This window comes from Cyanistes caeruleus, chromosome Z (genome assembly GCF_971803275.1).
Source record: "Cyanistes caeruleus chromosome Z, bCyaCae1.hap1.1, whole genome shotgun sequence".
In the NCBI taxonomy this organism is placed as follows: Eukaryota; Metazoa; Chordata; class Aves; order Passeriformes; family Paridae; genus Cyanistes; species Cyanistes caeruleus.
The window spans coordinates 81,708,208-81,725,465 of NC_141732.1; the positions used below are offsets into that span (position 1 = coordinate 81,708,208).

A 17,258-nucleotide genomic window follows, 5' to 3' on the forward strand; every position below is an offset into this window, starting at 1 on the left:
TGGTTGAAAAGGGCATGAAAAATGCCATCACCTGGTCATGAGTTATCTCACCCTGTGATATATTGACAGGAGTGCCTAAATCCAACCCTTCTGATGCCATCAGTGCTGGGAATGTCTGGCTGTGAGAGTTCTGTATCTGGCAGGGGGTCCCAAACTTCAGGGGAATAGGGGGCCCCTTGGAAGGGCAGGGAGAAGAGGGAATCCTCAAAGGCCTGAGAGCCTGCTTTATGACAGAGAATTGTATTGGTGGGAAGACTCAAATCTTTGAAATTTTTAAAAATGTTGAGACTTTTGAAAATGTTCTTCAAAAATAATGTTTGTTATCCATGTCCACTTGAGATAAGACAAATAATCCTGAGCTACAGTTCCAGGTGGAGTTGTTCATGCCAGACCATTTTTAATATGAAGTCCCTGTAAGACTCTGAAAATAAACTTAGGCTGAGATTCGTTGGTGTCGTCGTGCACTCAGAAGTACAGACAGCAAAGAGCTGATACACTGTCAGTCATTTCCAGTTGTGTTACCTCTGATTTCACAGAAAACTGGCACTGTGATTTGTGGCTGCTGGTGTCAAGAAGTGACCAGAGAACTTTGTGGAAGGGAATTCCAGTGTAGGGGTTGAAAATGGAAAGGGCTGGGCTGGGTGGTCCCGCCTTGGCAGCATCTCTGGGGTCTCTGGAGCTCAGGCTGGCAGCCCTCCAGCATTCCCATAAGTGATCAATAGCTTTAATGTGTGAAGGCAAGTAAACTAATATTTTACTATTAAGTTAACTAATAGATCAAATGTCTTGAAATGTGCTTGCAATCCTTCAGAATTTTCTCCATTTAACATTTGCTTAATGGCACCTTTCAGATTCAGTCCCTGTTAAACCAGCTTGGGATCCTCAAAACTTACAGGGCTTTTTCAGTTCTAGAAACATGGAAAATGCAATCTTGATTCCTGATACCCAGTCCCTAACCCAGAGAAGTGTCAGTAACAGAGGGATGGCAGGCCATGGGTGACCAACACCTCGCCAAAGCAGGTGGCACCTGGGACGGGGTTTGGAGCATTGTCTTATTGTTGCAACACCATTGTTCTGTTGTGATTCCGTCGTGTTCAGAATCCCGAGAGGAGCAGCTGTCTTAGAGGCAGGGGAGTCCCACCATGGTCCTGTAGAACCTTCCCTGTCATCCTCCTGGTGCTCCTCAAAGCTGTAGATGGAAAGCAGCTCCCTTAGTCACAACTGGGTGGTTCTCTTGCACCAGAACAGGACAGTTCTGCCTCCCTTTACCTTCTCATTAAATCAGTCTAGGAAAAATGCTATTCCCTCCAAGTTTAGAAGTATGATACTTCAGCTGTCTATGCAAAATTTCCAAGCAGTAACCTGGGGTGTCATTGCCAAAAGTTTGGGGCTCCTTTACCAGTTGGGCCGTGTATCTCCAATCCCAGCCCATGTTCAAATGAACATGTTCGCCCACTCGTGCAGATGTTGCCATCAAAGCAGTGCAAATTCCCTGGGTTCTGGGGTAGTTCTGTGTTTTTGAGTGAATGTTTTCAACTAAACAGTGTGTTGGGGCTGGGGAGGGTGGGGAGACACAAGCGTTTGCTAACCCTGACAGAGCTGAGCAGTGCTAGGGAGAAAAAACTGACAGAAATTCACAGTGTGCTACCAGAGAAACCATGGGATTGTTTCTTTTGTTATTTGCAGATAATAAAATTACGCAGTGGGAAGACCCCAGGCTGCAGAACCCAGCCATCACGGGCCCAGTAAGTAGTGCTATGGGACTTCCATTAAATGCCCATTAAACTGCTTCCATTAAATGCTACCTGCCCCCTACATCAGGGGTGGGCAGCCTGGGAGGAGCAGGAGCTCTGCTGGTCCACATCCTAAGTCAGAAGCTGGGAATGTCACACCAAGTTCAGGGCAGCCTTCCCAGATTGTTCAGGGTTTGGGGAGGCCCATGGAGAAGTGCTCCTATTTACCCATTACCTGGGTCGTTACTGACAGTAGGACTTTACTGAGCTGACACATTGTTCTGTTTATTTGGGAACTCTGGACAACGAAAATCTCTACACTTGGGAGGAGAGAGGTGGGCCTATGTGGATTCAAAGTGTGAAAAAAAAAAATAGACAAAAATGGATCTGTCAGTTTAAGAGACATAAAACCTGCAGGTAAACAGAGGTTTCAGAATATCAGCCTTAGAAAAATACAAACACAGCATTTTACTTCTATCAAATTTTAAAAATATCAAAGAGTGATTCTTTGACTTTTTATGATGGTTTTATGCTGGATTATACCAGTTTATGGTAATTCTGAGTGATCAGACTTCCAATCCCAAGATGTTTCCTGTACCTTTTTATTCTGGGTAAATCCTTGGGACCTTTAAGAGTTTCAGGACAAAGGAGATGAGCCTGCTGCACGGTGTAATTCCAATTGCTTAGTAAGAATATCAGTAATAGTCACTTGTTTGACCATGGTTGTTTTTAGGGGGATTTACCCATTTTTCAGACATTTAAAACTAGAGATCCTCACACACAGCACTGTGCCAAATGTTAATAGGCCTCTCCCCAGAAGTGCTGAGCATAAATGAGACACTGTTTGAGAAAGTTTGTTTGAAGGAAATGAAATGCTCATGGTCCCTTGAGTGACTGACAGTGGTTCATTTGTTGGTTTTTAAGGGAAAGCAGGAGCTAATCCATTTCATGGAAGCACTATGGATTCATCTGAATGTTTTCAATAGTAATATTTCTGGTGCCATGAAAAACAGAATTACTTAAATTGCACTTCGTGTTGGTTTTAAATAAAGGAAACATGTAGAAAGATTATTTAACAGCTGTAGTAAAGTCATGTTACCTTCAGCGTAAAATGCTATCATTTGGGGGATTTTTAGATCTCTCCTGGCTGCTGTCCCTCATGGGTGGGTTTAGGGGAGCCCATAGCACAATGTGTGGGTAGCAGGGCTGTTAACCCTTTTTAACACCGTGGGGTATCAGCAGAGTGGCTGGAATGATGTGTCCCATTTGCTCCCAACAGGCAGTGCCGTACTCCAGGGAGTTCAAGCAGAAGTACGACTATTTCCGCAAGAAGTTAAAGAAACCTGTGAGTAGAACCAGCACAGGGGGGCTGCAGGACACACCGGCCAGGTTACTCCATTGTGCTGCTCCTGAAGGGCTCATGTGGGAACCAAAAATACAAAGCAAAGTCTGAATTTGATGGGTTTCTCAACGAGAAGCTTTTTAAAGTCTTTAAGACTCATATTTTTCTAGATAAATGCAAATGCCCTTAAAATAGAGCACAGTCTATCTTTCTCCTTTTTTGTTTTGTTTGTTTGATACTTTTCTTGTCGTTTTCATCAAATATTTATCATAGAAGTCTGCAGCACTGTTCTGGAACTGGCCCGGTTCCTGCCATGCTCTCAACCTGTGGGCTGTGAGAGCACTGGGAAGTGAAAACACGGGGAGCTGGAACACCAGATGTCTGATCTGTCACTGAGTCAGTAATTTGCCCAAAGACTTACTTCTTGAGACTAACAAGGATAATCTCATCTTCTTTGACACAGGCTGACATACCCAACAGATTTGAGATGAAATTACACAGAAATAACATTTTTGAGGAGTCCTACAGAAGAATCATGTCTGTGAAGAGACCTGATGTACTAAAAGCCAGACTCTGGATTGAATTTGAGTCAGAAAAAGGACTTGACTATGGAGGTGTGGCCAGAGAATGGTTTTTTCTCTTGTCCAAGGAGATGTTTAACCCTTACTATGGTCTCTTTGAATACTCAGCAACGTAAGTGTCCATTAATATTTGTTTTCTCAAGGGATATACATTACATTTTGCATAAGAGGCAAAGCTGCTCTGGGCAGAAGCAGCTCCTCTCATTCCCAGGGTGCCCTGGGCAGCCCCACTGTCCTGTTCCTGCTGCCCTTCAGAGAGCCTCTGTAATTGTCCTTGAGGACCCAGAAAACATTTCCATTGCTCAGACAATATCCAGGGCAGCAAAACTGCAGTTTTTGAGGCCTGTAATGGTGAAGGGACCAATGTCACAGAAAAGCCTCTTTCCTCTGCTGCCCAGAGTTGCAGCAGTGCTGTAGAGCAAGCTCGGAACGCAGCTGCCCGTTCACACTGCGGGAGCTCCCTTTAAACTGGGGGCTGCCCAGCTTTAAAACCCTGGGGTAATCCACTAGTGCAAGGGAGAGAGGGCATCTCTTGCTCACAGTGGGTTTGGTTTGCTGCTGTGTCAGCCCTCGGTGCCTCCGTGGTGGGACAGACTGGAAAGGACTTGGACACAGCTCCACAATGCCATTGGAGGGAGATGCCCCAAGCACAAGTTATTTATTAACGTATCTGAGTATCTGCTTATTTAAAGACTTGGTTCTTTAGCTGTTTTTTTTTTCTTTCCCCAAAAAAGGGACAACTATACACTTCAGATTAATCCTAATTCAGGTCTCTGTAACGAAGACCATCTGTCGTACTTCACGTTCATTGGCCGGGTTGCCGGCCTGGCCGTGTACCACGGGAAGCTGCTGGACGGTGAGTCCTGCTCTGCTGCTGCCACTGCGCTTTGGGGAAGGAAATGCACCTGCTTGAGAGCCCCAGCTTCTGGGGACAGTCTAGGACTGACACTGTTGAGACTTGAATGGTGATCCACAAAATCATACAAAGTTTTGCTCCTTTCTCCACTCAAGTTGAAACTCCAGAACCAGCACGAACACTGTCCCCAGAGGAAAAGCATGGAATTTGTATCAGACATTTCCATACAAACCTGCAGCCAAACTAAGGGGTCAACTGCAGCATATTTTGATATGTAAAATTATTGCTGAATGATTTAATTATAATTTCTGCTGCTTCATTTTGAAATCTCACACCAGGCAGACATTACTGACCAGATTTTCCTGAGCCCTGGTGCAGCAAAAGAAGCAGAGGAGTCCTGAGCAGAGGAAGCTCACCAGCCTGCTTTTCAGGCAATTCCTTGGAGAGAGGAGTAGTGATTTTACATGGGATAGAGTGCCCTGAGCTCAATTCCCCAGCTTTTGGGTCTCTCTGCCATTAATGTTAGGGTGGTCAGTGGAGTATGGCAGTTGGCGGATAATTGTTGAAACTGAAAAACTGGACCTTCTGTGCCTAAATACCCCCGAGCTGCTTTGATGCTGTTGCAGTTGCAGGACTGTTACAGTCAGGAGGTAACAGGAAATGCCAAGGGTGGTGGCTCCAAGCAGTTGTACCTTCATGGAATGTGCAGGTGCAGAGCAGGTAACGCTCTCCTCTTTCACAGGCTTCTTCATCAGACCTTTCTACAAGATGATGCTGGGGAAGCCCATAACTCTGAAGGACATGGAGTCAGTGGTAAGACCCCATTTAACCTGTGCCAGTGCTCACAGACCCATGGGTTTCTACAGCTCTGCACTAATTGCCTGTTTTCAAATTGCCTAATTGTGATCTGCCCTAGGATAGCGAATACTACAACTCTCTGAAGTGGATCCTGGAAAATGACCCTACGGAGCTGGATCTCATGTTTTGCATAGATGAGGAAAACTTTGGACAGGTATGTAAAGGTTATTTACATCTTAGGACTGGTTACTGCCAACAAGTACCTCAGCACTGAGCAGAGTCTCGTGGTGGCGAATGCACTGATCAGCCTTCAGCTCGCTGTGTTCCCAGCTGGGACTGGGGGTGCCACGTTCCTGTCAGGGAGCCGCGACGTCTCTGCGACAAGCTGGATACACAGCTGAATAAAATACTTGCAACGAGGAGAAATAAAGGTGTGCCACAGTCCAGCTGGGACATGGTCTGAGCCCAGGGACTGTTTGGGTTTCCCAGGTTGAAGGTGTTCGCAGAGGAGAGCAGCAGAATGACCAGGGAGGTCCTCTCTGCAGTGCCTGTCACAGAAACAGCTGGTACAGCAGGGGGAAGCTGCCAGGTTTCATAGCATCACAGTCCATTACAAATGAAAATGTTGTAGACATTAAATTAATTTGCTTAGAAGTTTTTATGTCCTTTATGACCTTTTATGACCTTTTCTAGTGTCTTCCCTTTGTTTGCTTCTGAGAGCTAGATCCTGGCTCCAGGTGCAACTTGACCTGGGGACTATAGAGCCTTTTATAAAAACTGACTGAAACATTTCAAACCATGCACTCAAAGTCATTTCCAAAACATTCTGATCCACTTTCCAGTGCTTACTGCCTTTTTCCTGAAGCAATATAAAGTTATGGATTACATGGAGAAAGTATTACATAGGGAAAGTATTGAAGCCACAGATTAGAGAGGTTTTGTAATACACTGGTTGGCTTTGGGCAGTTTCAATATGTGATTTAGCTTCTTTTATTATAAACAGTAACTATTAAAATTTTGTACATAGAGAGTACATATTTTTGGTTATATTTTATATAAATATATAATTTCATTATTATAAATAATAATTTTAATTATTATATGGTCCCTCTTTGTCAGTTTTCCCTTCTGTGCAAGTTTGTTCAAAAGTGTAAATCAATTTGCTTATGATTTCCTGATACTGCTTGTAAAATGCTGCTCAGGGAGAGTGGCTTCTGGGAGAAAGAAGTCCTCAAATAACAGGTTTTTTTGGTCTTCTGAAATACAGACATATCAAGTGGACCTGAAGCCCAATGGGTCCGAAATCATGGTAACAAATGAAAACAAGCGGGAATACATTGAGTAAGTATCATTATGGAATATGCCTTGGCATAAGAAAGAGCAGTTGTAGTTACAATTGACCCTGCTGCAATTCCTAAACTTTGTACTGCACAAGAGCAGCAGAGATCATTTGAAAAAAAAAAAAAAGAATCTTACTGTTAATATTGGTTATATTGGTGAGATATAAGAACAAAGAGTAAATTAAATTACATGCTTTGTTCTCCTGAAATTCCTCCCCATGGAAACATGCTTCTCTAACATCTAGCTCAGATGAGCCAGAAGATGCTCTCCAGCCTGGCCCTCATCCCATTGTCCTCCTCTGCCAGTCACAGACCAGAGCCAAGATTCCATTGCCAGTGCTCCTACCAAAAATTGGCCAAATCTGAATTTAGGTGTAATTTTCAGCTTTCTCAGTTCTTCTGCCTACCAGGATGTAAAATGCAAAATTCACTTATACCTGCTGCAATTTAAATCAGGGTCTTTTCCAAGGTGAAAGACATTAAAATTGCTACATTCATGCAGATTGGTAATTCATTTCCAATGCCTGGATCTGGACCAATTCCATGCCTGGAATTGATTTTTTATGCCTGCACCTGTGAGGTGTTTGTGCTGTGGGTGGCTGGTACTGAAAGCAAGGTGCCCCTTTGATGCTGCAGTGTATTTCTTTATTTATAGGCGAGGTGCTGTGTCCTGACAGCTCTCCTCAGAGCTTGCAGACTTTGCTGGGAATTTTTAATTACTCAGTGCTCTGGAAGAATAAAATGTCTGCTCACGTAGGTACCTACAGGAGTGAAAATATTCCCACTGTGATTTGGTCATAGTCACTGGGGTTTTTGGTTTGTTTCTCCAAAATTCACTCAAGTCACCAGCCAATAAATTGGATCAACTGGTGAAAGCTGCTCAGTTACCTGAACTTGCTGAAATTGTAAATGACAAACTGAAAGCACTTGGGGTTGCTGAAACCTCTGAACACTTGGCTGAGACCTGGTAATGAGTTTGTTTTTCTGATGGGCTTTTGTTTCTTTCTGCAGCCTGGTCATCCAGTGGCGGTTTGTCAACAGAGTGCAGAAACAAATGAATGCCTTTCTGGAGGTGAGGTTCTTGAGCTCCTTTCTTTCACAAAAATAGGGATTTTTTTTCTAACACAGATTTCTTAACTCACTGCTGTGTCTGTAAAGGGAGCTTGGCACAGAATGCAAATATAATACTTAATGTTTTATGATTTTACAGTTTTATCTTGTGTAAGAATATATCATCTTTCCCTTATGAGAATAAGGTCATTCTCTTTCAAGTTTAATTATTTGAGCTTGAAGGAATTTGGTCATTGATGTTTTTAATTAGAATTTATGTGGAATGAGAGTTTTAACTTTGCTCTTCTTTTTAGGGATTCACAGAACTGCTTCCTATTGATCTGATTAAAATTTTTGATGAAAATGAACTAGAGGTGAGTCAATTTGGTGCTCCAAGCTGACAGTTCTCTGACAGATGTGCCATGCTCTGGGCTCTTCAGTTATCCATCCCTCTCCCTTAGGGAATGTGCAGACACAGCTGCCTTGCTCAGAGTTGGAAATCAGATGTTTCTTCCTAATTAATAAATCTATTCATGATGTGCAAAGAACTGTAGTTACTCGGGGAGGTGGTTGGGGGTGTGCCTCTGAAAGCCTGGAAGTAGCTTGGTGGGTCAGTGCCAGTCACATTTGAGGCAAACACATGGAAGTTGCTGTCCCATGGTGTCAGTGTGCAGCCGTTCTCCAGTAGCTGGAACACTGTGGGAAGAAACTCGGACTCTCCCCTCCCTGTGTGCATAAATGACCAAAGGGGCAGTGACACCTTGTTACCCTGTGAGAGCAGGGAAACACACACTCCTTCACATCCCACCGTTCTGCTTCCCTGCAGTTACTGATGTGTGGCCTTGGTGACGTCGATGTCAATGACTGGAGACAACACACCATCTACAAAAATGGTTACTGCCCAAATCATCCCGTTATCCAGTGGTTCTGGAAGGTAAGACTGGGTACCACCTCTGACTGGTCCTGTAAGTCAAAGTTATTGCCCCTTTTTTGCAATTATTTTTCTTCATGAAAACTGCTAAGAATGAGGAGGGTGTTATGCTGGGGGCAGGATCTGCTGTCACCTCACTCAGGTGCCAGAGCAGCCCACAGATGCTACCTGGAGCAGAGACAATCCACTCTGTGCCAAAGGTTGGCTCATACAAAAGGTCATTCATGCTGGCTTTGGGCTGCTCTTCAGCCCAGCCCATCCAGGCCAGGGTAGGAGGCTGAGGCCAGTGGTGTCCATTTGCCAACAGGCTGTTCTGCTGATGGATGCTGAGAAACGGATCCGGCTCCTGCAGTTTGTGACCGGGACATCACGTGTGCCTATGAACGGATTTGCTGAACTTTATGGTGAGCTGCTCGTGGCATGATGGGAATCCAGCCAACCTCTGACCCCCACGTAGCCCTGAGTTTTAAATGCTGATGTCTGAGCTCACTTCCTTGGCATTACCAAGCTCTGAAACCAACTCACAGGGCTTGGAAAGAAAGAACCGCATTCGTATTGCTTTAATGTACCTGTAACGGGTGAAAAATCCGGCCCACAATTGATGCCAACATTTCATGTCAAAAATAATCTTTAGGCAGTTTCTGCAGTGTCCAGCAATTTGTTTCATACGGTTTTCATTTTCACCCAGGTTCAAATGGTCCTCAGCTGTTTACAATAGAGCAGTGGGGGAGTCCTGATAAGCTGCCCCGAGCTCACACCTGGTAAGTCACCAAAGCATAAATTCCAGAGCTGCCCACACTCAGCTCTGCATCAAACAGCATTTGATCCTGTGGGTCCCCAGTGCCTTCACAAACTGAGAAACTGAAGGATATTAGTTTATTTCCTACATCCTAGTAAATGGATGTAATGAACTACAGCAAGTCAGACATCACCAAACAGCCACACAAAGCCCATAAATCAATGGAGAATACAAAACAAATGTAAGGTTATAATTTAACCCTGGTTTATAGATTTTGCAAACGTGGAAAGCATTCAGCACAAATTTATCTTGCTCTCTTACATTTCAGGAATGTGGCCTTTCAAAGAAAAATTGTGCTGAATTGGAAAACTATTATATAGACTATCAGTACAGACTGGGGATCTCTCTGTGAAACTAATCATTCTATAGAATAATGAGCTTTAATAAAAGAAAAACAAACCTGAAGACAAAAGCACAAAACCCACCAAACAAAATCACAATACTACCCTGAACACACTCCAAAATCAGCCCATCCTCTTTGGGTTCCAGTTCTCTGCTAGTTTTTACCCTTTTACCTTTGAAAGATTTTCTCTTGGATGTTTCATCTCTTCCCCTCAGAGAGCAAAGGGTCTGTCCTCTAAATCCAGAATATTTTTGCTGTGCCTCAAGAAATCAGTCTTTTGACAAAGATTGTTTTCTATCATCTAAATGTAGTGAGGGGTTTTCTGTTGGCTTTTTTCCCCTCTCCTAAGTGATTTTTACCAAATTCCTGCTTCCAGCTTTGCAAAGGAAGGCAGCACACAGTTACTGGAGAGCTCACCTTGGGCAGGTGTGAGGTGTGCAGGGAACTCTGTGGACCACAAGCTGCATTCTTAATCCGAGACCCCTAATAGTTTCATCTTTTCTAGTTCTTTAAAACTCTTATTTTCCCACGGATTATTGACTCTTTCCTTGTCCCTTCCAGCTTTAACCGCCTAGACTTACCTCTGTATGAATCTTTTGAAGACCTGCGGGAGAAGCTCCTCATGGCCGTGGAGAATGCCCAAGGGTTTGAAGGGGTGGATTAACTTTGCAGGAGCCGTTCCCTCTCCAAGCATGTTTTGCTGGCTTTGGCACCTGCCCGAGGGACTCCAAGGGACTGTGGCATAGCAGTTGCCCAGCGCTGGGCTCTGGAGCAAACCCTGGCAGCGCAGGGGCCGAGCCCCAAGGCTGGGACTGTCACCTGGGATGGCCTTGCTGATGTTCCCGCAGCAGTTGCGAACTGATCACATTTCAGCAGGACTTACTCTATTTATGTTGTGCCTCTGTAGGCAAAGCCCTTAATAAATATTTTACACAATTTCTAATGACAATGAATGGAATTAATCATTTTACAGGTATAGTATTACAACTCATGTTTACTTCTTAATTGCTTTAGACATTTTCAGATTTTATTTCATTACAATTAAATATCATATACTTGGAAAAAATGAGCATTTTTCTTAATTTCAGACTTTTTTTAAAGCACGTTGAGCCTTGTGTTCCTAAACCATTCAGAGTAGGAGAAAGCGCTGTTGGAAGCTTTCTCTCCATGGGCTGTCTCTCAAAAGCAGCTCTCTTCTTTAAGCACATCACTATTGTTCTGTATCCAGAAGTATGGGCTGGATGTTGCGTTTTTGTATAAGTACTAGAAGAGTGTCAAGGCACAGCAGAGCCCTGGCACAGCATGTCCAGATCTCTGTTCTACCGAAACTGCCTTGTTACTGCCAAGCTGTACATGTGCTACAAAGCATCTGGACTGGGGTTGGCATTAAGCCTTGCAGGAGAACGTGCTGAACCCTGTCATTCTCTCTGTACAGTGATTGGTTTTCCATCCTTTCCTCATTCCTGTTTGCAACGGAGGCGTTCCGAATGAAATCTGGCACTCTGGAACACAGCTCTGTTCTGGCTCCTGTTTGTGTGCACTTGCTAATGAACCTAATTAACACTGGGGCTGTTCATTTCTAATGGCACTGACTCTGAAGGCACTTTCTGTACCACTGGGAAGGCAGACCTGGTTTGAGCATAAACATTAATGGGATTTTACTCCTTCCCACTGCACATGTCCTTCTGGTGCAAGATCTGTCCATGGTGAATTTGGCTGCTGCTGACCCAACCAGCTCTAGACCTGAGCCTGCAGACATGTTCCTCAGCAATTGTTTCTGTGGTTTCTTTTTTACTTACAAAGATTTATTTAATATACACTGCTATCTAATCCATTTTGTTACCTATGACATGTTGCATGCCTAATCTATAATGTCTGAGTTGCTTCTGTTTTGTGGCGGATTAAACGTGACAGATTTGTGCTTGCCCCAGTGCAGTGACATGGTGACAGCACTGCTGGAGCAGGGCTGGTTCAACTGACCACCCTGTTCCCCAGCATCCCAGCAAGGTGACACCACTTGCCAAAAGAAACTTCCACCTCACTGCCAGCAGTTTTTGAGCCCTAGCCTTACCTGTGTGTCCAGCCTGAGTGCAGTCACACTGCAGAGCCTAGGATACAGGATCACCCAGCTGGGAAGAAGCCTTACTGCCAGTAACGCTCAGCAGTTATGGTCCCAGTCTTGAGGAAGATTAGGGTAGTACTTGAATGCAATTCAATATTCCTTCTCTATTAAAGATGCTTCCTGACATTCCTGCCTGACCTTTTCCATCTGTGGAGTGAGCTGGAACACAAGACAGTGGCTGGCATCAGCATAGACAGGAATGCTGGACTGACTTGCTTGGCTCTGGGGATAGGATAGATAAAGCCAGGTGTTCCCACTGACCTGTACATTAAGCACAGCTGATTCTAATATGGAACACTTGGAGACAAGTGTCATACTCCAAAATTTGTTTTCTTTGTCTTTTCCTGGAGGATTTTTGGTGAAGTCTGATGCCTCCATCAGAACATAGGGACTGCTGGGCCTGTTCTGGCTGTGAAACTGCAGTGCCACGTCAGGCACAGAGGAAGGCTGGCACCAGCTGAGGCAGGTTATGTCTAACAATCCACCATTCCTCCTGGTGTGCTCTGTCCTTCCTTTCTCCTAAAACAGGTTCACTAATACTTTCCTATATCAAAGCCTTCTCAGCCCCCTAGAATTACTTGGTACCATCTGACCGCAAGTTTCTGTTGATTGGATTATTTTTCTTTCTTTGTAAAATTAAATCTAGACTAATTGGCTAACCAGCTTCTGAGAGCTGCTCCTCAGCCCAGCCCACAGTCCCCCCAAAAGCGTGACTGGTGATTGCAGCATGGAGGCAAGGCTCACTCCATGAACTGCAGTTACTGAGGAAATCAGCTGTTCCACAGCTTTATTTCTCCTAAGGAAATTTAAATTTACAGCAGAAACCGTCCCCACCCCTCAGACCCCATCTCCCATGATTTTTGGGGTTTCTCCATGAGAATTCCATGCTGATGCTGCACAAAAGCTCCCCGAGCGCTGCTGGGACTGGTGGGGTCCGGGCCCGCGGCGAGACCGTGCACGGCGCCCGGCCGGGGCCACAGCTGGAGCAGGAGGAGCAGCACCGGGCTCGGCTGATGTGGGTCCCGGTCCCGATCCCGGCTCGGTCCGGCGGGCACGGGGAAGGGGTCGGGGTGGGGCCGGGGCCCTGCGGTGGGTCACGGAGGGTCCCGGGGTGGGGCCAGGAGGCTTCAAGGGCGGGGCCGAGAAACGGGCGGAGGCGAGACCAGGCGGTATCGGGACGGGACCAAGCGGTACCGGGACGAGACCAGGCGGTACCGGGGCCGGGGCCAGGCGGTACCGGGGCGGGGTCAGGGTCGGTACCGGGTTGGGGCCAGGCGGTACCGGGGCGGGGCCAGGCGGTACCGGGGGCGGGGCCAGGCGGTACCGGGGCGGGGCCAGGCGGTACCGGGGGCGGGGCCAGGCGGTACCGGGGCGGGGCTTCAGGGGCGGGTCCCGGACCCGACTCAGGTGTGCGGGACTCCAGGGCGGCTGCGCGGGGCGGGACCGAGGTGATTTAATCCCCGGAAGGTACCTGGCTGCTATTTGCTCACTATGAGAACGGTAAGAGTAGGAGCTCCTTATCCGAAGGCCCCACGTGCGTGGTGGGAGCTTCGGCTTTCCCTGCTCTCCCCGCCGCGGACCCCGTCTTCCTTCTCCCCGTATTCCTCTTCTTTCTGCCCCTTTTGACCCCGTCCCTCTGCCATCCAAAACTTCTCCTCTTCTCCCCCACCTAGCCTTCCTTCCTTCTCCCCGTATCCCCTTTTTTCTGCCCCTTTCTGTCCCTTTCTCCCCGTCCCTCTGCCCCCCAAGACCTCCCCTGTTCTCCCCATATTCCCCTTCTTTCTGCCACTTTCTCCCCCCAAACCCTACCCCCCCCACACTCCTTCCTCTCCTCTTCCTATCCCTTTCTATTCCCTGTCTCCCCCTCCTCTGTCCACCCTCCTTCCCCCCCACCCGGCCTTTCCCTTCCCCTCCTGCTTCCCTTCCCGACCTCCTCTCTTCCCCTTCTCATCCCTGCTTTTCCTCCTGTGCCTCTATCCTTCTTTCTCCTTCTTTCTCCCGCAGGGGTCAGCTCCGGGTGGATGCCCTCTGGAGGGGGGGATTTCCCCCCTCTAGACTCTGCCACCTGCTCTGGACAAGATCCATTCTTGCTCCCTCCCTGGGACCCCCCTCCTCCGGACCAGTGACTCATCTGCCACATAATGGTCGGCCTTGCTGCACACAGCTCGTGGGAAAGGGTCCAGCGCCACTACAGTACACAGCTCGTGGGAAAACATCCCGCAAAATGATGGTACGCGGATCATGGGAAAGCGTTCTGCGACATTCCCCCACACGGACTGCAGGAAAGCATCCCATCATGACATGACCATACACAGATCACAGTAAAACATCCAGCTACATTATTGCACATGGATTGTGGAAAAGTGTCCAGTGCCATTATTGCACATGGATTGTGGAAAAGTGTCCAGTGCCATTATCGCACACGGATTGCGCGGAAGTGTCCAGTGCCATTATCGCACACGGATTGCGCAAAAGTGTCCAGTGCCATTATCGCACACGGATTGCGCGGAAGTGTCCAGTGCCATTATCGCACACGGATTGCGCAAAAGTGTCCAGTGCCATTATCGCACACGGATTGCGCAAAAGTGTCCAGTGCCATTATCGCACACGGATTGCGCGGAAGTGTCCAGTGCCATTATCGCACACGGATTGCGCAAAAGTGTCCAGTGCCATTATCGCACACGGATTGCGCGGAAGTGTCCAGTGCCATTATCGCACACGGATTGCGCAAAAGTGTCCAGTGCCATTATCGCACACGGATTGCGCGGAAGTGTCCAGTGCCATTATCGCACACGGATTGCGCGGAAGTGTCCAGTGCCATTATCGCACACGGATTGCGCGGAAGTGTCCAGTGCCATTATCGCACACGGATTGCGCGGAAGTGTCCAGTGCCATTATCGCACACGGATTGCGCAAAAGTGTCCAGTGCCATTATCGCACACGGATTGCGCGGAAGTGTCCAGTGCCATTATCGCACACGGATTGCGCAAAAGTGTCCAGTGCCATTATCGCACGCGGATCGCGGAAAAACGTTGCTGCGAAGTTACGGTACGCGGATCGCGGAAAAACTGCGAAGTTACGGTACGCGGATCGCGGAAAAACTGCGAAGTTACGGTACGCGGATCGCGGAAAAACTGCGAAGTTACGGTACGCGGATCGCGGAAAAACTGCGAAGTTACGGTACGCGGATTTCGGGGAAAAAAGTTACCGCGAAGTTACGGTACGCGGATTTCGGGGAAAAAAGTTACTGCGAAGTTACGGTACGCGGATCGCGGAAAAACTGCGAAGTTACGGTACGCGGATTTCGGGGAAAAAAGTTACCGCGAAGTTACGGTAGGCGGATCGCGGAAAAACTGCGAAGTTACGGTACGCGGATCGCGGGAAAACTGCGAAGTTACGGTACGCGGATCGCGGGAAAACTGCGAAGTTACGGTACGCGGATCGCGGAAAAACTGCGAAGTTACGGTACGCGGATCGCGGAAAAACTGCGAAGTTACGGTACGCGGATCGCGGAAAAACTGCGAAGTTACGGTACGCGGATTTCGGGGAAAAAAGTTACTGCGAAGTTACGGTACGCGGATCGCGGAAAAACTGCGAAGTTACGGTACGCGGATTGCGGGAAAACTGCGAAGTTACGGTACGCGGATTTCGGGGAAAAAAGTTACTGCGAAGTTACGGTACGCGGATCGCGGAAAAACCGCGAAGTTACGGTACGCGGATCGCGGGAAAGTGTTCTCGCGACATTACTGTACGTGGATCATGGGACTCATTCTGTTGGCATTGCTGTACACAGATCGTGGGAAGCACCACCTTACTGTTCCTTTCACTTACTGTTACAGGATGCCCTACAGCATTTTTTTCTGGCCTAGAACTCTGCGCCGTCTGACCCCCCCCACTCCCACAGACCTCCCCCCCCGCCCATAGGGGTCCACTCTGACCCTCCTCCATGCACCCCGGGACCCCCACCTAATTAGAGAGCCCTTCCTACATCCCCCCCCCATCCCAGGACTTCCTCCTAAGTAGGGGGCTCTTTCTACTCCTCCGGGTGGGAGGACAGACGAGGGGGAGACGGGGAATAGAAGGGGATAGCGGGGTAGGAAGAGGAGAGGAGAGGAAGGAGTGGGAGGGTCGGGACAGGGGAGAAAGAGGCAGAAAGAAGAGGAATACGGGGAGAAGGAAGACGGGGTCCGCGGCGGGGAGAGCAGGGAAAGCCGAAGCTCCCACCACGCACGTGGGGCCTTCGGATAAGGAGCTCCTACTCTTACTGTTCTCATAGTGAGCAAATAGCAGCCAGGTACCTTCCGGGGATTAAATCACCTCGGTCCCGCCCCCCGCAGCCGCCCTGGAGTCCCGCACACCTGAGTCGGGTCCGGGACCCGCCCCTGAAGCCCCGCCCCGGTACCGCCTGGCCCCGCCCCCGGTACCGCCTGGCCCCGCCCCGGTACCGCCTGGCCCCGCCCCCGGTACCGCCTGGCCCCGCCCCGGTACCGCCTGGCCCCGCCCCGGTACCGCCTGACCCCGCCCCGGTACCGCCTGGCCCCGCCCCGGTACCGCCTGGCCCCGCCCCCGGTACCGCCTGACCCCGCCCCGGTACCGCCTGGCCCCGCCCCGGTACCGCCTGGCCCCGCCCCCGGTACCGCCTGGCCCCGCCCCGGTACCGCCTGGCCCCGCCCCGGTACCACCCCGGTACCGCCTGAGACCCGTTCCTGGTTCCAGCCAGGACCCACCCCCGGTACCGTCCGGGCCCTGCCGCTCCGGGGTCCAGCACACCTGAGGTGGCCCCGCCCCGGCCCGCCCGCGCCCGGAAATCCCGGCGGATCCGTGCCCGTTTCATTTCATGCGCTGGATGCTTATTTCGGGATGCGGCAGAACCCTCGCTCCTGTGCGGAGCCTACGGTGTCTGCCGCGGGTGCCGGGCAGAGACGCTTTTCCTTTGGCGAGAGGGGTGCGGGTGCCAGGGCCGGGCGAGGCGGGACTGGGGCTGGGACCGGCATCGCCGCGGGCAGAAGAGCCGCTCCGATTCGGGCGCTAGCGTCCCGTGTGGGGATGGGGCCCGCCGGGGCTCCGGGCACGGTCCCGCTGCGGCCGCGGGGAGCCGGGGCTGTGCCAATGCCGGGCCCGCCCGGAGGACAGACGCTGGATCGCGGCTGGAAGCGAGCGGGGCAGCGGAACCGCCCGTGCCGGCCCCGGGACGCCGCCGCCATCGCTCCCGCCGCTCCCTCAGCGCCGCCTCCCTCCTCGCGGGGCGCCCTCTGGCGGACACGGAGCGGCGGCGCGAGCCAGCGCCGGCCCCGCCCGCCGCCCCCGCGGGAATGCGGAGCCCTCCAGGGGCCCGAGGGCACCGCACCCCCGAGGGCACCGCA

At 49.4% G+C, this 17,258-nt stretch overlaps 1 protein-coding gene across 35 annotated transcripts in view; it reads left to right on the top strand.

Moving 5' to 3' along the window:
- NEDD4L (NEDD4 like E3 ubiquitin protein ligase) overlaps positions 1-10,839 on the top strand; it is a 136,297-nt gene extending 125,458 nt beyond the window's left edge. For 32 of the 35 annotated variants that reach the window (XM_086867240.1, XM_086867238.1, XM_086867231.1 and 29 more), the window contains 13 exons: positions 1,687-1,745; positions 3,013-3,078; positions 3,539-3,768; positions 4,391-4,512; positions 5,255-5,325; positions 5,429-5,524; positions 6,578-6,651; positions 7,662-7,722; positions 8,015-8,074; positions 8,527-8,634; positions 8,939-9,035; positions 9,320-9,392; positions 10,335-10,839. In XM_086867240.1, the coding sequence (XP_086723366.1) occupies positions 1,687-1,745; positions 3,013-3,078; positions 3,539-3,768; positions 4,391-4,512; positions 5,255-5,325; positions 5,429-5,524; positions 6,578-6,651; positions 7,662-7,722; positions 8,015-8,074; positions 8,527-8,634; positions 8,939-9,035; positions 9,320-9,392; positions 10,335-10,437 (1,220 nt within the window). In that variant the 3' untranslated portion in view covers positions 10,438-10,839. Of the gene's footprint in view, positions 1-1,686; positions 1,746-3,012; positions 3,079-3,538; positions 3,769-4,390; positions 4,513-5,254; positions 5,326-5,428; positions 5,525-6,577; positions 6,652-7,305; positions 7,404-7,661; positions 7,723-8,014; positions 8,075-8,526; positions 8,635-8,938; positions 9,036-9,319; positions 9,393-10,334 lie in introns of all 35 variants that reach the window. The other 3 variants (XR_015280169.1, XR_015280168.1, XR_015280170.1) reach the window with 1 other exon arrangement.
- The last annotated feature ends 6,419 nt before the right edge of the window (positions 10,840-17,258 follow it).